This window comes from Erpetoichthys calabaricus, chromosome 4, assembly GCF_900747795.2.
Source record: "Erpetoichthys calabaricus chromosome 4, fErpCal1.3, whole genome shotgun sequence".
Taxonomy (NCBI): Eukaryota; Metazoa; Chordata; class Cladistia; order Polypteriformes; family Polypteridae; genus Erpetoichthys; species Erpetoichthys calabaricus.
Genome location: NC_041397.2, coordinates 185,221,383 through 185,245,522, shown reverse-complemented (window position 1 = coordinate 185,245,522; position 24,140 = coordinate 185,221,383). Strand labels below are relative to the sequence as shown.

General features: G+C 36.3%; 2 protein-coding genes across 2 annotated transcripts in view; one reads left to right on the top strand and one right to left on the bottom strand.

The window, feature by feature from the left end:
* The window catches only part of gabrb3 (gamma-aminobutyric acid type A receptor subunit beta3), a 458,372-nt gene extending 448,408 nt beyond the window's left edge, over nt 1-9,964 (bottom strand). The window contains exon 1 of the mRNA XM_051927197.1: nt 9,859-9,964. Coding sequence (XP_051783157.1) covers nt 9,859-9,887 — 29 coding nt within the window. The 5' untranslated portion in view covers nt 9,888-9,964. The remainder of the gene's footprint in view (nt 1-9,858) is intronic.
* A 1,565-nt stretch (nt 9,965-11,529) lies between these two features.
* Nucleotides 11,530-24,140, top strand: part of LOC114650417 (gamma-aminobutyric acid type A receptor subunit gamma3) — a 1,188,096-nt gene continuing 1,175,485 nt past the window's right edge. The window contains exons 1-2 of the mRNA XM_051927200.1: nt 11,530-12,363; nt 14,198-14,343. Of these exons, the coding sequence (XP_051783160.1) occupies nt 12,311-12,363; nt 14,198-14,343 (199 nt within the window). The 5' untranslated portion in view covers nt 11,530-12,310. The remainder of the gene's footprint in view (nt 12,364-14,197; nt 14,344-24,140) is intronic.

The window sequence follows — 24,140 nt, the reverse complement described above, 5'->3', positions numbered from 1 at the left end:
GGGTGGTTATATATATATATATATATATATATATATATATATATATATATATATATATATATATATATATATATATAAAATGCTGATATTGTGCTGTCCTACTGTATGACAACTAATTAAAATATATTTTTAACTCCTAAAAACTCTGTTTTTTGGCTGCCACTAAGAGTTCTTTTTTTTTTTTGCTATTTTTTCCACCTGCAAAGAAAAAACGGTAGGTGAGTGTTTGAAAAGGTGCTTGTGTTCATACTTGTAGCATGGACAGGGTGTGGGGCACCAAAAGAGGCTTTAGAAGCTGACAAGACAGTGAGTAATAACCAGCATCATAATGATGGAGAGTTAAAAGTAACAACGATTCTTTAAGTGGAAGAAATTAAGGTGTTAAAAGAATCACTAGAGAGAACGGTATATAACACTTAAACTGGAAAGTTTTAGTGCTAATTGAGATAAAGGTCATAAACATTCATTCATAAATAAGAAAGCATTTATTTTAATTACAGCATTTACATTGGAGTGGCTTGAAAGTAAAGACGTAATAAAGGGGCCCCTACATTTGGTAAATTGTCATCTAGTGAGGGGCGTGGAGCAGGGCAAACAGAGGTAGATAGCAGCAAGTGAAAAAAATAAATAACCAGTATTGTAGTGATGGATAGTATTCAATACACAAAGTTTCTTTGTAAGATGGAATTAAGGTATAAAACAATTACCAGGAATCTCATATCAGGGTAATGTAGCACTCGAAGTTAGAGAGAAATATTCTAGAAAACATGAAAGATGACCCAAAGAGATTCTTTCTGTATTTTAGTAGTAAAAGAACAATTAAGGAGGAGGTGAATTGTATCAAGAGCACAAAGGATGAATTCAAATATACAGACAGTGACAAAACAAATGCTCTAAACTTGCATTTTTCTGACATTTTCACATGTGAGAAAGTTGATAACCATTCAGCAGTAACATGGACTGCTAAGGAGGTACTTAGTGATGTGGAAATTGTGGAGGGGGACGTTCTGCGTGAAATAAATAGGCTGGGATTTAACAAATCACAAGAAACAGATAACATTCATCCCGGAGTACTTACAGAGATTAGTGAGTGCAAATACTGTATAAAACCCTGACATATATTTTTTGAAAGCCACTACACACAGAAGAAATTCATGAAGACTGGAAAATAACAATTAATATACCAATATATAAATAGAGCAATCGGGCAGATCCAAGCAAAACTAGGACAGTATGCTTAATGTGAACGATGGGTAAATTAAAGGAAGGAATTTTTAAGGAAAAGATTGAGCAGCTCGTGGTAAGAACAGGAATTTCACTGAACAGTCAGCTTAGGTTTTACTAATATCCAGTCATGTTTTACTAATGTAATGGAATTCTGTGAGAAAGAAACAAAAGGATACAATCAGATATGCGTATATGAAATTATTTATATTGATTTTCACAAGGTCCCACATTAGAAGCTAGAAACAAAATTGAAAGAAGTGGGACTTGCATGCAGATAGATATGGAGCAAGGAACTTTATCAGAATCAGATTATGTTAAAAGTGATATCCCTCAAGGGTCAGCGCTAGGGCTGCTACTATTTAGGAACAGATGCAATAAGCTGATTAAGTTTGCAGATGATACCAAGCTAGGTGGGATATCAGTTAGTCAGCAGAATCATTACAAAGGGACTTGGTCAGCATAAGGCTTGGATGGATTTGTGGCAGATGACATGTACTGTAAGTAAATGTAAAGCATTACACATAGCAAGTAAAAATGTTACATCTAAATATACAATGGGAGGTATGAAAATTGAAAGTACACCTAATGAGAAGGGTTTAGAAGTCATAGTTGACTCTACACTTGCCCCGCAAGTTGGGTGTGCAATGGATAAGAAAGACAATTTCTGGAGTGAGTTGGATGAAGTGATGAACAGTGGGGGACAGAAAGTGGTGATTGGAGCGGATTTCAATGGACATGTTGGTGAAGGGAACAGAGGAGACGAGGAGGTGATGGGTAGGTATGGTGTCAAGGAGAGGAATGAAGAAGGTCAGATGATAGTGGATTTTGCCAAAAGGATGGACATGGCTGTGGTGAATACGTATTTTAAGAAGTGGTGGAAGATGCACACAGGTAGATTACATCCTATGCAGAAGAGTCAATCTGAAGGAGACTAAAGACTGCAAAGTGGTGGCAGGGGAAAGTGTAGTTAAGCAGCATATGATGGTGGTCTGTAGGATGACGTTGGAGATCAAGAAGAGGAAGAAAGTGAGAGCAGAGGCTAGGATCAAATGGTGGAAGCTGGAAAAGGAAGACTGCAAGGTTGAGTTTAGGGAGGAGGTGTGACAGGCACTAGGTGGTAGTGAAGAATTACCAGACAGTTGGGAAACTACAGCAGATGTAGTAAGAGTAACAGCAGGAAGGGTGCTTGGTGTGACATCTGGACAGAGGAAGGAGGAAAAGGAAACCTGGTGGGGGAATAAGGAAGTACAGGAGAGTATACAGAGGAAGATGATGGTGAAGAAGAAGTGGGATAGTCAGAGAGATGCGAAAAGTAGACAAGAGTACAAGGAGAAGGTGAAGAGAGAGATGGCGAAGGCTAAAGAAAACAACAACAACAACATTTATTTATATAGCACATTTTCATACAAAGAATGTAGCTCAAAGTGCTCAAAGGCATATGATGAGTTGTATGAGAGGTTGGACACTAAGGAGGGAGTAAAGGACCTGTACTGATGGGCTGGACAGAGGGCCCGAGCTGGGAAAGATGTGCAGCAGGTTAGGGTGATAAAGGATAAAGATGGAAACGTACTCACAAGCAAGGAGAGTGGGTTGAGCAGATGGAAAGAGTACTTTGAGAGGCTGATGAATGAAGAGAACAAAAGAGAGAGAGAAGGTTGGATGATGTGGAGATAGTGAATCAGGATGTGCAATGGATTAGCAAGGAGGAAGTAAGGACAGCTATGAAGAGGATGAAAAATGGAAAGGCCTTTGGTCCAGATGACATACCTGTGGAAGCGTGGAGGTGTTTAGGAGAGATGGCAGTGGAGTTTTTAACCAGATTGTTTAATGGAATCTTGAAAAGTGAGAGGATGCCCGAGGAGTGGAGAAGAAGTGTGCTGGTGCTGATATTTAAGAATAAGGGGGATGTGCAGGACTGTAGTAACTGCAGGGGGATACAATTGATGAGCCACAGCATGAAGTTATGGGAAAGGGTATTGGAAGCTAAGTTAAGAAGTGACAGTACAGGACAGTAGTGAGACCAGCTATGTTATATGGATTGGAGACAGTGGCACTGACCAGAAAGCAGGAGACAGAGCTGGAGGTGGCAGAGTTAAAGATGCTAAGATTTGCACTGGGCGTGACGAGGATGCATAGGATTAGAAACGAGTAGATTAGAAGGTCAGCTCTAGTTGGACGGTTGGGAGACAAAGTCAGAGAGGTGAGATTGTGTTGGTTTAAACATGTGCAGAGGAGAGATGCTGAGTATATTGGGAGAAGGATGTTAAGGATAGAGCTGCCAGTTAAGAGGAAAAGAGGAAGGCCTAAGAGGAGGTTTATGGATGTGGTGAGAGAGGACATGCAGGTGATGGGTGTAACAGAGCAAGATGCAGGGGACAGAAAGATATGGAAAATGATGATCCACTGCGGCAACCCCTAACAGGAGCAGCCAAAAGAAAGCGAAGTTGACTCTACACTATCAACTACCAGACAAGTGTTCAGAAACCATTCTGAAGGCTAACAGAATGTTCAGATATATAGCATGATGTGTGGAGTAAAATTCTAAGGAAGTTATGCTCAAGCTTTACAATGTACTGGTGAGGCCTCATCTGGAGTTTGTCTTACATTTTTGGAATCTGGGTTACAAAAAAGAAAAAAATTCAGAGAAGAGCAGCTAGGCTGAATCCGGGACTGCAGGAGATGAGTTATGAGGAAATATTAAGAGCTGAACCTTTCAATTTATGCAAACAGAGATTAAGAGGAGACATAATTACATTTTGTTATAAATTATGAAAGGAATTAGCATAGTGGATATAGACTGTTACTTTAAAATGAGTTGGATTGGATCACAGTTGAAAACTCATTAAGGGTAAACTTCAAAAGAACAGAATGTTTTTCTTCAAATATAGAACCATTGATTGTTGAAATAAATTACTAAGTGATGTAGTGCACAGTGGAACGTTAGATACCATCAAAACTTGATTTCACATTATTAGATGGACACGCTTTTTTGGGATAAAAGACCTGTTTGCATTAAACATTTTCTAGTGTTCTAATGCAATGTATCAATCGATACCAGATAACTGCTGGACTTCAGATGAGCATCACATAATAATAATAATAATAATAAATTTTATTTATATTGCACTTTATATTTTAGCAATCCCAAAGTGCTACAGAGTAAAAATAGAATAAAACATAAAAAAAACCAGAAGAATCTATAAAATACATTAACAAAATGACTTTCTAAAAAGATGAGTTTTTAGGTTTCGCGTAAAGGCCTCGGTCGACTGTGGGGCTCTCAGGTAATCAGGGAGGGCATTCCACAGTCTCGGCGCCACAGATGAAAATGCCCTGTCATCCATGCTGCTGAGCTTAGTTCTGGGGACTTGAAGAGTGTTAGTGTGTACAGAGCGGAGGGAGCGTAAGGAGGTATGAGGGATAAGGAGTTCCTGTAGATAAAGAGGGGCATGTCCATAAATGCACTGATGGGTAAGAAGGGAGACCTTATACTCTATTCTGAATGAAACAGGGAGCCAGTGAAGGGTTTTCAGAATTGGGGTGATGTGATCATGCTTTCGCACCCTCATCAGGATCCTGGCAGCGTTGTTCTGAATATACTGGAGTTTCTGGATACTTTTGCCAGGAATCCCAATGAGGAGCGCATTACAATAATCCAGCCTGGAAGAGACAAAGGCATGGACGAGCTTCTCTGCATCTGCCAGGGTGAGTAATGGGCGGAGTTTGGCGATGTTCTTGAGATGGTAAAAAGATGACTTACAGAGATATTTGATGTGGGTGTCAAAAGTAAGTTGGGAGTCCATTCTAACACCCAAATTAGTAACAGATGTGGAAAGAGGAATATTTTGGCCAGAGAAAGTAATACTGGTGATGGTAGAGGAGCGGAGATGTCATTGACTGATAATGAACTGACATCAGAATACCATAATAAATAGACTGCAGCTTTAAATTGTGCTGCCAGCCTTGAGCTAAGCATAGCAATTTACATTATTCTATCAATGCATTTCGGAGGAAACACGTAACTCAAACTACAGAATGTTTGAATGGCACTACTCAAAAGTTATGAATGTAAAGTAGCCAATGGAAAAATGTAATAAAAATAAATGAAACAAAACAAATTTCAACACAGCAGAGAGTAGGTCGTAAGATTAAAAGACATGCAACAGAATAAAAAAAATATATGTATTTTCAGTCCCACAGAAGTGCCCCCATATGTATAATTTGTGTCACGCTATGTGGAATCTTTTTCTAAGTTCATGTACTATAATTCCCAATTCGTCTGGAGAGTAAGCTGTTAAGCATATATTACTCATTAAGCTGGGCATTTTACAGTGTACCCAAGGTCTGCTTAACATTAGATAGACATATTAGACTGCCATTTAATTTTCATTGAGCTTTCACTCAAAAGTTACATTTGCCATAAAAGATAATGCTATTGCTTTTTTCGGTGAGAAGAATGAAGGTAGTTAGTCTGGGGGAAAAATATTTACTGTTAATCAGTTCTTCATCTTCCATAATTAGTGAAAATGTAAAATTTGATTAAAGAATTTATTTCATTTAGCCAATACTGTAACAGTAATCACATTTTGAAATCTTTTTATATTGTCATTTCCTTAAGAAATTACATTCAAAAATCACAAGTTTGTATTATTCATTGCTGTTTTTTAGGTACTATGCAATTCCGTTAATAATTAACCAGTGCAGTTTAAATTCATTGTTTTAACAATATTATTGCAATATATATAGAATAACTGCTTTGTTTAAACAGCATAATTCTAAGGCAATCAAAAGAATGACATTGGGTAACTGGCTCCATGTACAGGATTCATTCCTGCCTTGTGCCCTATGCTAGCTGGGATAGGCCCCAGCACCCATGCAAGCCTGTTCAGGACTAAGCAGGTTAGAAAATCCTTGACTGATCACATCACCATAATACTGTATTTTCCACAGTAAACTTAGCATATCATATCCTTTACAGACACAGCATTTCAGTAAGTGGTATTGTTTTAACAAAATTAGCAAATCACATATGGCTTAACATACCTGTTGAGCTTAAATGAAAAAGCTTAAAAGAGCTGAAATATTTATAACTGGCTGGATTATATGCCCAAACACTGTACATACTTTTTTAATAATGAAGAGACACAGAAAAAAATCAATAGTGCTATTATATTAAGATTTAAAGGAATGTATAAAACTATAGGTGTTACACAGCTTAAAGTTTAAGTAGTTTTAATTTGAAACTAAAAATATACCTTGCACCATGCCATGCATGAATAGCCCCTTTAATGAAATTATAAAGTCTATGTATGCTTGGCAACTAACCATAAACAATATTACAATATTATCAAACAACTACTAATCGTATCACTTTAGATTAAGTCTCGCTACTGTACTTGCCATGCAATTACGTGCATAATTACAGAGTACTTAGGTTATTACCTTGTACTTACTGTGTAATATAGTGTGACACTCTAATTTGGCACTCAGTTGTACTTGTTATTAAGCATTTTTTATAAGTACATATGTATATAAATTGTGGAATAACAAATACAATTGAGTGCTTATCCACAGCATTACTTGTGTTACTATTGTGTTACTATTACTATAGTTACTCTGTAATTATACATGTAGTTACATGGTAAGTACAGTTTAATTAGGGACACCTAATCTAAAGTGACATCTTACCAACACATTAAAATGAATACTATAATTTTGACTAAATTTCTTTTTCCAAGAGGTTGTACATTCAGTCAGAATTACAGTATTAATTGTAATGTATTAGTAGTTATTCAATAATATTATACTATGGGTTGTGATTGGTTGCCATGCATCCATAGGCTTTGTGAGTTTATTAAAGGGGCTATTCATGTATGACATGGTTTGTATATATGTGAATCATTACGTTTCTAATTTTATTATATGTATTATTTCTACATTTTGTGTGCCTTTTGTTGGTATTGTATTGTTGTCACTGTTCTAAGGAGACATGCAAGTAAGGAATTTCATTGTACTATGATACTATGTACAAATAACAATAAACATAAACTTGAACTTAATTGTACTTTAAAATCAGAAAAAGAAGATATCAGTCTTGACCATACAGTAGCTCTGAAAATGAATTTTTATTTTGACTTAACAAAGGATTGTTTTGTATTCTACCCTTGTTAGCCCCTTCTCGATAAAATAACGCATTCATTAATTACCCTGGATGTGATACATTTGTCATACAGAAACAGCATCAATTTTTAATTAAACAGTACAAACTTCAAAAAGCCCTATTTAAGATACCTGAGAACGATCAGACGGCAACCCTATTATGTTTACTAAAAGTTTAAGGACTTGTTACAAATATTGTGAAATAGGGAATACACTGGTAGATGAAGTGCATATGGTTAGAAATGCTTCTAAATATGTTAAGGATACACTTTAAAATGTTACTTTGAAAACACTGAAATTGTTATGTTTGGTTGTTAAATCTTCACACCAGTAGGTGGAGCCAAAATATAAGTACAGTATGTGCTCAGCTATTGGATTGCTATTTAAAGGTCTTTGTCACTGGCTGAATCAATCAGTCAGTCCGTGTTTATCTAAAGAAGCACACTTACAGCTCTTCCACAATCTGCATTATAAAGCAGTTAAGAACAACATTCTCAAACAAAATTAATTAAGCAATACATTCATCACATATCGAAAAAGGATGCATGCAGTATAGGTGATCGGTTAAGCCAACAGTCATGCCTCTTTAAGTCAAAATGAACAGAGTTTTTAAAGATTAGGGTATACCAAAAAACAATATTTTACATTAAAGTCTTGGTGTTATCACAAAAGCCTTTTGTTTTTTCCAAGTTCTTATCCAATATGTCTACACAGGGCTATAATGACTAAAATCAAGTCACTGCAATTAAAACAAGTTTACTGCACACTCATTATACATTAGTCCATGATAAACCCTGCTTGGAGTTGTTCATTATATTCGGAGAGCTGCAACCCCGAACCAACTATTTACATTCACCAGCAACTGACATGTCAGGTGTTTGTACTACTTTGGGTTTTGTACGTGCCCTGTATTACCTTGGATCTGTTCATCTGTATTTTTAAGTTATTTATATTACCACTGAACCTTTCTCACACTTGTAATATTGTCCCTTCATCCTTTGCATGGTCTGCTTTATGTAGCACTAATGTTAAAATGAACATACTGTTAAATCATCCTTTTATGGTGGGTCAGAACGTGCTGTCTGAGGTTTTCAAATGTTCTTCCTGTTTTGAAAATTCAAATCAGCCAGTCAGGCCCATTTGAAGTTTATAAGTTCAATATTACAGTGAAGTTAGGCCCCAGCTCTCCTGGGACATTGCTCAGGATAATTGGGTTTAGAAAATGAATGGACATATGAATATGACAGTGAATTCTCAAATATTCATTCAACGATATAAATGCCCAATTTATCATTACCATCATTATTGTATGTACCTCCTATAAGAGTGGGAACTTTAAAGGGCTTTAAATGTAACTTTATAGAATTACAAATTCAAGAAACAGATTTGTCACTCAGATATGAAAAATACAAAAGTAAAACCTTATTGAAAAATATTAATTGAAGTATGTCACAATGCATGAGAGAAGAGGTATGGTTTTGGTGTAAACACTGAATTCTGATTATAATAAATGATGCAGATATTTGAAGTTTGCACATATATTGTGATGTTACTATAATTATTTTAATATTCTGATGCAAATGCCACTGTTTTGTCTTCCTGTGTTTTTAAGTGAAAAATAAATGGTGTATTAAAATAAATAAATGAATAAAAAGTTGCATTTTGAAATCATGTTTCTCACTAGTATAATAGCAGTAAACAGTCAGAATAGTCACAGTATTATTTAATTTTATAAAGTAAGATGCATAAAATGTGCTCCAGTGTTTTTATGTAATTTTATGTCTAAATATTTTACTAAAAGGCTGTAAAGTGAATACTGTTTTTTGCTTTCATTCTTTTTTAAAAGTAACCAGAAGGTGTCATACTAAGATCATGAAGAAAGTTTAATCTTCCCGTGCAGATGATGAACTGTGAGTTATATATTGCGAAATCTGATTTTTTTTTTTGTCAAAATTATGATATGGTATAAGGTGCACCCACCTTCTGAGTTTTGTGAAAAAAATATTTAATGAAGCATATCAATTATTAAAACACTGTATAATTAAACTAAAAAAACAGAGCACAGAAAAACCTTCCACACAAACCTTATACCCCAAATGGCACTGCTCAACTTCTTGTCGAATTTTTGGACTGAGTCTGATTGAGCTATGTGGGTCACCTGCCTTCCAGGTACCTGCCAGCAAACACTTCTATTATGAGGATCATTTATGGCTTCTTCTTTGTTTGGCTCCGTCCTTAGGCTAGTTGCCAGTCAGTGCCATTTTAGAATGATGATGTTGATGATAATGGTAAAAACCTGTCATTATTTTTAAATGTCTTTCAATACAACATTTTACTACATTTGTGTAATTATTTCTATATTTAAGTTATTTGGATGTTAATTCATTATGATATGTTTTGATATAATACAGGAATAACAAAAAAAAAACATCCTTTGCTAAATAATGAATAATTTGATTGATAAAAGCTTACCGTTTGCTGGTATAAAGAAGAAGATCCATCCATTCATTCAATATCCAAACCTGACTAAGCCAAAGTGATTGTTGTGGGCAGTCGGACCCTGTTCTGGCACTGCTGGCCGTAAGTCTGGGACCTGATGGATGAAAAAAAGAGTACACTATTACTAATACATTGAGACATACACTTAGTAGGCTAATTTAAAGTATACAATCAACCTAACACTTACGTCTTAGGAATGCAATAAGAAAAACAGAATATCTGATAAAAACTCCATGCACAATAATACTCACAGACAATTAGTGCATCTGAATTATATTAATGGATTTACAATTATAAGTCATTTTTGTTTCAAAGTTCACTTTCATGTTAAAGGTTCTAAGATTCCGTGACAAGCTACAAGTTATACATGTGAACTGTTTAGTGAAATATAAACATATCGACTTTTTTCATAAACCTGTAGCTCTTGGCTGTAGTAACTGAATTGAAAAAAAAAATTGAGCAATCCATTTACTCAGACCACTCTGCATTACTTCATGCATCCACAAGAGGATCCTCTTTCTATTGGAAAAAAGCTGCATCACATTCCTTTTAGTTGCTAAAATGTATCGCTACAAAAAAAAATTCTTTAGTATCTTCACAACAGCTCAACCTGGTTTAAGACAATCCCCCACCCTACCCAGCCCCACCACTGCAAATAACAAAGCTTACCTTCAACCCTAAAGAAAAAAAAAGCACAATGAAAAAATACATAGAATAGCCTTGATTTGGTTGATCTTCAATGATTCAATTAAATTTAATGTCGTAAAAAATATATATCCGGATTACATTTATTAAATTACGATATAGTTTATAATCAGCTTCACACATTAACACTAGGCGTTTCTGCTCTGTGCTCTGCCGCTGTGTACTGTTTATAATGAATGCAAGGTGCTGTCCAGCGTGCTGGACTCGCTTTACTTCAGCTCCCGAGATCTTAAAAGACTACATTTTGATATTTTAGATGCTCAGTTGTCCATCCATTTTCCAAATCCGCTTAATCCAACCCTTTGAATAACCGGCTAATAAACTTACAAAATGCAATGGCAGTTGGATATGACGACTCCTTTATAATAAATGGAAGTACGCTTTAAAGTGCTATCATCTAGACACAGGTTAATGAGTTTGTCTCTTGACTGAAAACATGTCAGTGTCCTTGTCAGGGTGTCTGAACGAGATTTAACCTCCGTGGAAGATTACGCACAAATAAATAACAGAAGTATTTATTTATATGTTTAAAATAAATAGGTACTTCGCAAAAGTGCCTGAAGATCATTAATTTATCGAAAAGGAAGACATTTTAAATCTTAACACATTTATGTATATGAAGTTGCTGCAGGTGGAAAAGTACCGTGCGTATCTGTGCAGTTTAGAATATAACACCCAGAATTTCAGCGTACTATGTGTATCTCACTTCATATATGTGGGCGAAAATACTGTAGTTGTGCTGGTAACTAGCTCTAGCCTTAATGTTAAAACAAGTAAACAGCATTGTCTCACCGATCCGAATTGTAATAGTCTAAAGAAAGAAAGAAACAAAGAAACAAAGAAACAAAGAAAGAAAGAAAGAAAGAAAGTATATTGGCACCCACCGGACATTTCCTGTTGAAAATATGAAAACATTCTGTAAGAGCCCCACTTATGGCCATGTCTAGACCTAATTAATGTCACATTATGACAATCGCACGTTCTCAGATCCTCTAGTAGAAATAAATAAAATAAGCCTGGAAAATTCGCTATCGCTTGCTAATTAAGTTTTGTATATTCTCGCTCCGGTGACGCTGGTCGCAATACGGTATACCATCAAATCTCAGCAGCATCTCGCAGACAGCATGGACTATCCTTGTCTAGGCGCTGGAATGTTAAGTAGCAGTTGTCGCTTCCACTGAACGAAAAGACGCACTAGCTGTTTAATCTGAAGGATATGTACAAAGTGAACATACCGTGCTGTGTCTGGGAAGGAAGAAAACCCTTCAAAGTTTGTTGAACGTCTTGTAAGCTCTTCTGCGATAAAATCTGACGTAAGAGAAAAGGGGCTGCTTGGGAATGTATGAAGGGGTTTTTAGGTTCTTCACTTTGGGAATTTGTGTCCTGCTTTTGAGAGCGCCAGTATGTCTATGTATCTGGTGGTGCAATCGAAGGTGGCTAATTCAGCTATAAGGCACAGGAGGGGCTGCCTTAGAATTTCAGACAATTGATCCTCGATATGCTGGAGCTTTCTAAAATCTGAATACTTGTCAAACCTGGGCGCTTAATTTATGGCTGGATCGGGAATCAACCGCTGTTTTTTACCGGCTTGCCAGTGACATATGTGACTGTTATAAGCTTGAGACATACTACTTCATTTTTTTTTCAGGAAGAAAAAAACAAACAATCAAAAAGGCTTTCAATACCATTAATTTCACTGCAAGTCATCGTTTTTCTAAAAATGTCCACCAAATTATTGGTGGCTTTCTTACTTCTCTCAGTTTTTTATGCCTGGTAAGTACAGTCTTTTCCTTTTATACTCAGCATGTTTAAGTGAAAGAGTTAAAATTGCATATTCATTTTTTTTGGAGCTCAGACGTATGGGCAATAAAAGATTTGTTTTCATGTATAGCATGCCATCTTTATATCCTATGGACGAAACTTTCACGTGTTTAAATTGAGCACATCTGGAGTCTATTGAGATGGCGATACAATTATAGCTAAAATAATTATTTTGCATCAAATATTGTTTGGTTTTCTGTATTACTGCAAATTCAAAGCCTCTCTTCAGCATGTGAAAGAGTTTTTAAATGTCTTTTTTCTTATATTTATCTAAAAAGATTGAACAATCCAACATTATTGAGAAAAATTATTTTCATTAAGATCTTTGACGAGTGTTACAAAATGCTTAATCTTGTGAATAATCATAAGGTTAAAAGGCTACACAGCACAGTCAAATGTTGTCTTAAAGTGTGCGTTCCTGTGTGGTATATGGCGTATTCCTTCTTTTTGATACACTGCATGTGGGAGGAATCATTTATGATAACACTTTGGCGTATTGTTTACATGATTCAAATAAATGCAATAAAACAAGAAACGCAACTTAAAAAAATCAAATATTCTCTCAGTTAAACCATGACCAAACAGTAAAATAACAGCATAATTAAAAAGCTTAGTGTGAAGTTTTAATATCTCATATGATTCTTCATTCATAAAGTGCGTTCTTAGTCCTTGTGTATTTTAATTGGCATGGAAACCATTTGAGCTCATGTTTGTGCGTGCGGATGGCAGTAGAGTCACAACCTGAATTACTTTTGCGTCTTTCCATCAAATACTATGAATTTTTAAAAGGCGAGCGTAAAAGGAATGCACTTATTTTATTTCGTTGACCACCTTAAGCATTCAAGCAAGAAGGTCAGCTTTCCAAGGTTCCTGATTTAGCCAAAAAAACATTCTGAGAACTTGTAATGAAAAAGTTCAGCAAACAATTTGCTTTTTTTCCATACCTTTGATACCTTTGGACGGGGTTGCGTTTTGTAAGTTGTTACTAACACTAATTACTATTTTCTCACGTTCCTTTAGGCATACTAAAACAACCATATGTATTATTAATATATATTTTTTCTTAACACATGGAAAGTTAGAGGGAAATATTTACTACCTATAAATAGATTACCTATTTATCCGACCATTTTCCAATCCAGCTACCGAACTCTGAGTCGCTAGGTAGCCTGAGCACACGGCAGGAGCCATGACTGGACGAGACGTCGGTCCGTCACTGAGTGCATTCAGCACACATATACATTTACACTTATGCCAAGTTACCTAAAACGCAGTGGCCGAGACACTGAAATATGCACAAGGAGGAAAAAACGCTTTCTCCGTGTTGGTCCGTGTTAGTGCAGTAGATTTGAATCTAAGACTCTGAAGCCGTGAGGCAGCAACGCCAAAGGCTTCGTGCTGACCGATGCTATCTATCTATCTATCTATCTATCTATCTATCTATCTATCTATCTATCTATCTATCTATCTATCTATCTATCCATACAGAAAAAATGCAATTTCGAGACACAGTCACGTCACCCATCTTATGGAGTAGTTGAGTACACTTTGTTAAATTTTGATTTTAATTTTTTGACAGATTTAATCAACCCCAGTGAACTTAATTAACATAACCTAATGTTTTCTTTAGTAGCACAGCATAACAGAATATCGTAATATTTTTTTCTACTAATTCCAGTCCAGCATGTCTTCTAACAGTCTGGATATTCAGGTAATATAAAGTATCCAATCACCTTGACAGCTGTATGTCTAACGAGAACGTCTTTGATCACTTCTTGTTATGTAGCCCTCAGAGACTTGAAGACGAAGAAGATTATGATGATGTAACTGTAAACCAAATGTTGGCCCCCAAAACACAGGAGACTGACGCAACGCAAATACTCAATAACCTACTGAAGGAATACGACAAGAAACTTCGACCGGATATTGGAAGTGAGTACTCCTTCCTAGTAAATCATGACTTGGAGGTTTTGACGCTTGTGGTTTGGCCTTGTTTCGTTAATGCGAGTGTCATGTCAGTAGGCCTGAGGTTTTACTTAGATGCAGGGCTAGATTGTTATTCAAGGGAATTTCCACCAGGACAGCCATCTAGCTTTTTAGACCCCATGCCAAGATTAACAGAATGGACTGTGAACTTTTGTGAAGTGGTTGAGCTGTTGAATTGTAAAAGCTTGAGAATACATGGAGGTCAGGAAATTGCATAGTGGCATCTCAGCTTTAGGAAGTATATGAACTTTTTTTTTTTTTGTGACCCACACTTTTTGTGCACGATGAAAGGTCTTTTTCATTGAATTAAAATCACTGTTTTTTTTTATGTTGCTTTGCCCTTTGCTATTTAACTAGCTTTGATGAAATGAAGATAAGTCAGCCAGTCATCTGAAAGATCTCTGTCTGCTTCTAACACAACATGATCCAGTGACATTAATCTGGAGTCCTCACAAATGGCTACAAACATTGTATTCAGGGATATTTTTTTTTCTACCTTAGTAATATTTAAAAAAATCTACCTATCCATCCAAACATTCATCCATTCATTCGTTTTTTAAACTCAGTGGAAGCAAGTCTGTTGACATTAAAGTAAAGCATTAGTTCACCTTGACAGCCATATCTCCCAATGGAAGCTTCGTTGACCACTTCTTGTTATGTAGCGCTAAGAGAATTGAGGGCCAGAAGTAATAAGCACAAGAGATTTGTTCATCCTGTGCAGAACACCACTCATTTTCCGAGTCATTTAAAAGTCCATTCTGATCTTCTATGGTTATCTATAAATGTATACTATACATTTATACTGTATGTACATGTATGTAAGTATGTATACTGTTTATGTATATATGTGTATGTGTCTTGCTTATATATGTAAAAACATCTATCAAAATTTCCCCCTTTACAGGATAGTCATAACTGTATGATGTTTTTACACTAGGATATTACAGTGTGATTGGGATTTTAAGTTTCCAGATCTAAGCATTAAAACAAAGACATATGCAATTTAGATTTGTCAAACAAGTATATTATCTTGATAATAACAGAAGAAATTAATTTACAGAGTTTGAACTCATAATCTTTATTAATAAAGTGAAGGCTAGAAACAATAATTTTAGCCAATTTAAATAAAAGTGTCACTTGCCTTTAAACACACTTATATATTTTGTATAATGATTTAAATAAAACCTAGGTCATCTTGTGTATGGGTAACTTGGAAGTGCAGTGAGTAGTTTCTTCCACTTCACAGTTCCAGTGTGCTAGTTTCATTTCCTATAACCAGATGTTATCCATGTAGAGCTGCCATGTTCTCCTTGTGTCTATGTTATTTTTCTCTCACATCTTCAAAGACATGCAGGTTTGGTTACTTGGCAATTCCAAATTAGGGTGGGTGTGTGAGTGGGCCCTGAATTAAATGGTGCCCTGCACAATGCTGTCTCCCGCCTTACACCTAAGTGCTGCTCTTACAGCCTCTACCATCTTGAATTGGATGAAGTAGGTTTTGAGAATGTTATCTGATGTTGTCATGTGTAGGCAGAAGGCTACTGGCTACAGTAAATTTTGACAGGTAAAAGTGATGGTAAGCTAAAAATGGCTCTTAGTATTACTCTTACACAAAACATACCTCAGTGGTTAAGAACAGCAAGCAAAGAAGACAATTAGAATGTTTCTTAGCCGCATTTCTCAAATTTTGCATTCAATTTGTCATCTGAACAACTCCTTCAATCATCGCTCAGTTTGTATTCTAATATTTCTCAACTGCTGCTAGTAAAAAATGCAGCAGTTTGTTAATTTCAATACCCAAATAAAACACATACAGTAGGTCATAAAGAACAACCTTGAAAGAAGAATTTCAAAATTGTTTAAGAAATTACTTTAATTTGTTGTACGGTAACAGAAGAAAGTTGCAACAGAAAAAGATTAGGCTAATGCAAATTGCAGTCTCTAGATTTTAGAGAACTGGCCATTGTTACCACATTCAATTAGAAATGTTTGCCAAATGTAGAAAGAGATTTGACCGTCTGACTTTCCAATAGGAATTCTAAAATAGGATTATTATTTATTGGAAGATGCAACTTAAAATTAAACTGCAGTTTACGTAATACCATCAGAATAACAGTGAATTATAAGTATCAATAAATACTGTAACTATCATATCATGACATTCAAAGTAAGCACCATAAATAGGCACTATATACTTGTTTTACTGTAAAGTGTATTTTTTGCTTTCCGTAGCAGGTTGGCTATTTAGTGGTAGTAGAAGTCATAGTAGTACTGTCATGTGTACAGATTACAGTGAAATTCTTACTTTCGTGTTCAATCAAATTGCAACAGTGCCGTGATAAACAAGTAAAAGAACAACAGGAGTTTGAAGCTTCAGGTTCATCAACTCCTTTCTGTTTTGCCAGTTCCCTCTGCATTTACTGTCACACTCTGAAGTACAGTTAATTACTGTAGGCATTCCTTAACTGAATTATATCGCCTAAAATTGCTGTGTTTAAGAATTCCAGCCAAAGAGTATTTGCTATCGTTTTCAGCTAGAGATTACACAACAGCTAGCTTTTCCTCTCACTTGCTGATTTTGAAACTTGCTTAGAAAAATTTTGATAAAATAACATATTTGCAATGCTCCTTTTTTAATGTAAACAATAAACATATGTCATTCACTTCTTTTTTAGTAAAAGCGACGCAGCCTCTACTAAAAATATGGATTAAGAAATGCACTCATGCTGTCAAATTAAATTTTACTCTAGTTATGCAGACATTTGTCTTAGCTTCAAGAGGGCAAATAAAATAGTCTGCCATATTCTTTATTGAATAATATTGTGTACAATTTCTACTACTACCACTATTAGTACTACTACTACTACTACTACTACTATTACTATTACTACTTCTGCTATTATTAGTAATACTTCTTCTTTTCTTCTTCTTCTGGCTGCTTCTGTTAGGGGTCACCACAGCAGACCATCTTTTTCCATATCTTCATCTCCTCTACATTTTGTTCTGTTACACTCATCACCTGCATGTCCTCACTCACCACATCCATAAACCTTTGCTTAGGCCTTCCTCTTTTCCTCTTCCCTGGCAGCTCTATCTTTAACATCCTTCTCCCAATATACTCAGCATCTCTCCTCTGCACATGTCCAAACCAATGCAATCTCGCCTCTCTGACTTTGTCTCCCAACTGTCCAACTTGAGCTGACCCTCTAATGTACTCATTTCTAATCCTGTCCATCCTCATCACATCCAATGCAAATTTTAGCATCTTTAACTCTGCCACCTCCAGCTCTGTCTCTTGTTTTCTGGCCAGTGCCACTGTCTCCAACACATATAAAATAGCTGGTCTCACTATCATTTTGTAGACCTTCCCTTTCATTCTCGCTGGTACCCATTGGTCACAGATCACTCCGGACGCTCTTCTCCACCCTCTCCACCCTGCCTGCACTCTCTTCTTCACCTCTCTTCCCAGCCTGCACTCTACTACTATGACTACTACTACTCCTAATAATAATAGTATTATTAATAATAAAATGTAGAAGAAGAAGAGTAACACTTAATACATTTTAGGACAATGAAGGGCTGAAGTCTATCTGGCACCATTGGGACAAAGCAGAACACAGTTTTGGACAGGTTTGGACAGTCCATAACAGGGTCCACTTACACACACAAAAGTGTATATTTTCATAAAGAGCCATTTCTGTATTAAAGATTCACCTAACACATATTTTGACAATGTGGGAAGAAAGCCCTCACAGACAGATTATGAACATGAAAATCTTTGGATTTGAACCTGGATGCTGGAACTCATTGTTCCTCCATGACTCTCATACAGTTATTATTATTTTTTAGCAATATTTTATTTGTTTGTTAACACTATACAAAACAAAATTAAAATCAGTAGAAATCGAATGGAATAGGCTGTAATGTAAATGTAAGTCTTTGGTATCTTTTGCTAATGGAATTTGTAGAGAGCTGTGTTCCTTTGCTATGAGTGACATTGTTTCATGAAATATAGTAAGAAAACAATAGTCTGTGAAGTGGCGTTTAAGACATAATCCTCTCCTGTACCCAATGCACTTGTTAGCAAACCTTATTGAAGGATCCAAATAGTCAACATTTTAGAGAAATAAAAGTCAAACCATTAATAAAATAAAATAACAAACCCAGTACTTGGTACCCACTACAAAACCAGTCAAGTTGTATACAAAAGAAGGGTCTGGGTGGACCAACAAGTGAGTAAAGGCACTGCATCAATCTTTTCAAGGAATGTAAAAAGGGTCAGGACTACCACAAATTGTATTATACAGTGTCTTTGTACTTGCTCGTACTTGCTCATTTTAAAAGTCTTATAACTGTACATGAATTCACTATATGCTAGATAGGATTCTTTTGGCTGTAAAAATGCCATGTAACCCATTCACAGTTCTCTGTACTGCACAACAGACTGCATAAATGTCAATGTTGCTAACAGCACATCCAATGAGAGAGGGAAATGTTTTTCAAATCATAAACCTTGCAGTCACAAGGAATTTAAAGCTCCAAGTTAATGTCAAAAACAGAGTGTTTAGAACAGAGAGAGACAAGGGATTAAAGGGTGTCCAGAGGGAGTAGAAAGAGGAGATGAGAGAGTGCAAAAAGGTTTAGAGGAGGAAGAGGAAGGTGTAAAGGAAAATGTGCCTGAAACTGCCTGCCTGTTTAACTAGTGCATCCAGACATCATTTGTACCAGCACATTTAAATAAGAAGATGAGATCATATATAACATTTTAACTGTATACTGTAATGTTTAACTAATTTGGGACTTTACATAACACTTAATGTCATAAAGGATATTACTAGGATATACAGTTTATCCGTGTGATGATTGGAGTAAATTAAAATATATTTCAATGTTAGGTAAATGAACCTAAATGGTAAAAAGAACTGTTCTCGTAAGACTAACCAGTCTTGCTGTGGAGGTCCTTGCTGCTCACATATGATGCACATTGTCAGTGTTATGGCAGACCTCTCCTACCTCATCATAGAATGTTCATCACTCCTGATCATGTGAAGAGACTGCTGGGAGAATGTCAGAATAGCAAGGCTACAGGTCTCATCATGATTTGGCTGGCAACTTTAATTTTTACTGACTGTTTCATGGTCTTTAAATATTTTTGAATATAGTTTCCATGGCTTTTAAGACCAAGGAATCCATTGGTTATATCTATACATTATAAGTGTTTTAATGATGCTAAAAATTAATTTAATTCTCCCGTTGTGCCATATTGCTTTTTTGTGGGTGCCTCTGTTTATGTTTATGGTTGCTCTGCTGTTACCAGGTAAGATGATTGGGAGTGTGACACACATGACAGCATCAATGCAACTGTATAAAGGTCAGTATGTGCATTTCCCTAATATTCTGAGATTTCTAATTCCACCTAAGAAAAATCCTTAATGGATCATTCTTATTAGTATTTTCAGATTGTAAATTTTTCTGTTCCTTGAGTTCATTTAATGTCTGTGCAGTGTGGGTCTGGTTATGTGCCTCCCTTTGGGTACAAACTATTGCACTGTGTCCCAACTTCAATCTTTGATTCATGTCCTGAGCTTTCTTTATTTATTTCATGCCTTTGTGTTTTCTACCTTTAACCTCTTGACTTTTCCCAATTCTGGTTTCATTTAAAACTGCTATTTACCATTGCAAGCAATAAAGATCTATGGTCCTCAGTTCTTCAGCACATATTCAGTGTAGTGTCTCAGCATGAAAAGGATCCCAAAGCTGTGAAAGACATCGTATCTGTGTCCAGGGCCAAAAACAGTAAAGCCAGTGGTTTAGCTACCTATAGACCTCTAGCCTTTTCATCTCATATCATGAAATAACTGGAAAGGCTTACGCTCAACCACATAAAACTCAGGTTAACAAAAACAGTGGACCTCCTGTTGTTTGCCTGTTATATTAGGGTGGATACCGCCATTATGCATGTACTACACAGGGCTTCTCTAATCTGGATAGAGTAGGAAGCTATTAATAAGATCTTAAATGTTGAATTCCTCTGGGAACTAGTCTGGACTCACTACAGACAGTACCACAGAGAAAGATGTCTAATATGCTGGCTATTGTGAAAAATGCCTCACATTCTCTGTTTAACATCCTGGTCAACCTGTACAGCACCATTAACACAAGACTATTTCTACCATAGTGCTCCAGGGAACAATATATGAGATGTTTTGTACCAGCTGCTGTCAGGCTTTACAACATATCCTCTGGTGTGACAATCCTATGGAGCTTAGTTTCCATAGTATATATTTGTAATACTTCTCAGCATTTAAAAAGCAAGGCTCTCTATCTGGCAAGTTACCTACTAATTTATTGTCTAATTTCCCTACCTTAAATATTTAGCTTATTGATTGCTTATGGACACACACACACACACATATATATAGTGGACCACCAGTGGGGTGTACAGTTCCCTCAACCCTGACACAGACAGACACAGAGTCCAAATTCAACACAGCACACATTTTATTCTTCAGTGGGGAAGTGTCTTCTGTTGCTACCCACTTCACAGCACAGTACAAAAGCACCAAACACAACACAACAAATATAACATAGACATTCTTTCTTTCTTGTCTCTCCTTCTCTCTCTCTCTCTCTCTCTGTTATTCACCTCCACTCCTCCTCACAAGCTTTGTCCTCCACCTCCTGACTCTGGCTCTCCAACCATTGGTGAGGCAGTTCCTTTTATAGTGCACCCAGACGTGCTCCAGGTGTTTCTTGACCTTCTTCCGGCTATACATCCGGGTGTGATGGAAGTAGTTCCACAAAGGGCTCAGCTGTACCTGCAGCACCCTCTGGCAGCACAGATGGAGCCTAACAGAGTTGCTCCATACTATAACTCCTGACATGCCCTGCAGGGATCAAGGGTGTGGTAGCAACACAGGGGAGCTGCCCTTTAGAGACTCAGTGGAGGTAATGTCCCAAATACAGTATGTCCTTTCCCTCAGTTTTTCCAACTAGTTGGGGTCCCCACCAGGTAATGGCCCTGGCCACCCATCCATCTATCTATCTTAGAATATTAGAATATGTTAGAATATAGCATGATTCTGGCATAGCTTTCTAAAATGGCTTCCATGATTTTCCTGAATAAACCTCTCAGTTCTGGTTCCAGCTTACACCTTTAAAATTGATCCATAGATAGATAGATAGATAGATAGATAGATAGATAGATAGATAGATAGATAGATAGATAGATAGATAGATAGATAGATAGATAGATAGATAGATAGATAGATAGATAGATAGATAGATAGAACTGGTACCCCAACTACTGTGCAATCACATTCACCATGAAATGTGTTTTATTTGAGAATAATTTACTGAGTGATCCAGAATTGGGTGAGAAAATGAAAGATAAATAGTAATTACAAATGACAGATTACCAAATTTTGTTACCCTTGATGTGTTGCATTTAGTACCTAACTGTTGTTATTATTAGACAGCTTCTTCGTGTACTGTATTCTTTTTTTTTTTTTTTCTGGTGCAAAGAACCTCAAATTCCAAGAAATAATCAACCCGAGCACAATGTGGCTTCATTCCAGAAAACCTGCAGCCATGACAAAAATAGTGAGGGAAATGCTTGATTACAGAAAAACTTAAATGTCATGTGTAGAAGCTAAATATGAATTTACTGGTTGAAATGCAAGTGTGCTAACCTTCACCCTATTATCACTACCTGCATGGCACAGTTTCTCTGTCAATAGATCATACTGTAGTATATTTTGCCATTCGCTGTGACCCAAAGCTGCCCCTGTCATCCCATCAGAGGTACAAGGCCAAAAGTTACATGTCAAAAAACTGACATGGTGAGGAGTTCCTATGTGTCAAATTTTAAGTGTATGACTTGAGACACAAAGCTACAGTATATATAAGGGAAACATAAACATACATAAAGCATTTTTTTTGGATACTGCATAGTATTGAATTTTGTTATTTCAGTTTAGTTTAGATTTGTACTTTATGAATTTTAGTATAGAAAACAGAGAAATATTTTTGAGGGTGTATATTGGCAGAATGTAAATTCTGTTAGTGTTAATGCAGAACCAGGGTCATGTTAAAACCAAATCTTTTTTTAAAAAAACAAGGGTGTGAATTATCCACAAAATATTATTCCTTCTTAGCTCTTGCCACCTTCACTATTTTGATAATTGACTTTTGATCTCACATTTGGATGGTTGCAGAATAAATATTATCCAATATGTGAGGTGTCACCACTCAGACAAGCCCAAGTAGTTAATGGTAATTTCAGATTCCCCCAAGTGCTTTAACTTGATCAAACATAAATTATTTTTTATGTTCAAACTGTTTAACTTGTCCAGCTGCTGCATTTTAACAGCAGCTGTTGAATATCTTTAAGGGTTCCTTTAAGTGCACAAGGGTTCCTCTGCCTCCGATGTGAGGAGGTTAAAGCCTTTTCTGTTCCTTTTCCTGACTCTCTCAATTACAAACATTTTCATGTAAAAGCCAATATGCATGAGAAACTATCCACGTCATATTGCTGTGCATTTGTGAAAGGCAAATGTTTCATCCATACTGTGGGTGGCTTTGCAAATAAGGCCTTATATGTTTGGAATTGAATGTCACTGTGTCTATCAGTTTGATCTTAGTCACTTCTCTATTACTTTGCAATGTATTAGTTTTTACTGTAAAAAAGAATGAATATAAATGAACATCACAAGCTGTCCCCCATAATGAAATATGCAATTTACAAACCTTTCAATTGCTCAGAATCTGGTTTTATAGAGGATTGTTAAATTTATCGACAGTTCAATTGATATATGCTTAGAAGGTATATCGGAACTTCAAAATAATTAATAGTATTATTGTTTAGAAAAAAAAGGAGGTAGCAGAGTTAAAGATGCTAAGATTTGCATTGGGTGTGACGAGGATGGATAGGATTAGAAATGAGTATATTAGAGGGTCAGCTCAAGTTGGACAGTTGGGAGACAAAGTCAGAGAGGCGAGATTGCGTTGCTTTGGACATGTGCAGAGGAGAGATGCTGGTTATATTGGGACAAGGATGCTAAGGATAGAGCTGCCAGGAAAGAGGAAAGGAGGAAGGCCTAAGAGGAGGTTTATGGATGTAGTGAGAGAAGACATGCAGGTGATGGGTGTAACAGAACAAGATGCATAGGACAGAAGGATATGGAAGAAGATTTTCCGCTGTGGGAACCCCTAACAGGAACAGCTAAAAGAAGAAGAAGATTGTTTAGAAAAAAAAAACACATATAATGTAAGTTTGAAAAGTCTGTTCTAAAACAGTACACAAATGATATTTATTTTGAATCTTCTCCTGGACTCCTGGACAATCCAAAAAACAAATGTGTCATGTCTGAGATCCGATTGTTTACCCCAAACATAAAAGCAGTCCATTTTCAGTGAGTCAAGTACAGTAATTTTCTTTAAACACCCTGGGCGTTAAAATGTTTTACAGTCAAGATTTTGCAGCAATATGATGGAGAAATCGGCAAAGCATGAGGATGTTCTCTTTATTTCAGTCTGCTAATGCCAATAAGGTCAAGTGTAGTTGTTACCAATACCAACCCTGCAAACTCTCCCAACACACAATGTACTCAAAACCAGTATATGTTCGAACCCAGGATTCTCCCTGAGTCATACTTTGGTTTTTACAGAATCTGTGGCTCTGCAGGCATTTATTTTCTAAATAAGGCATAAATATCATGTGTGAGGTCTACTCTAGTCAATTC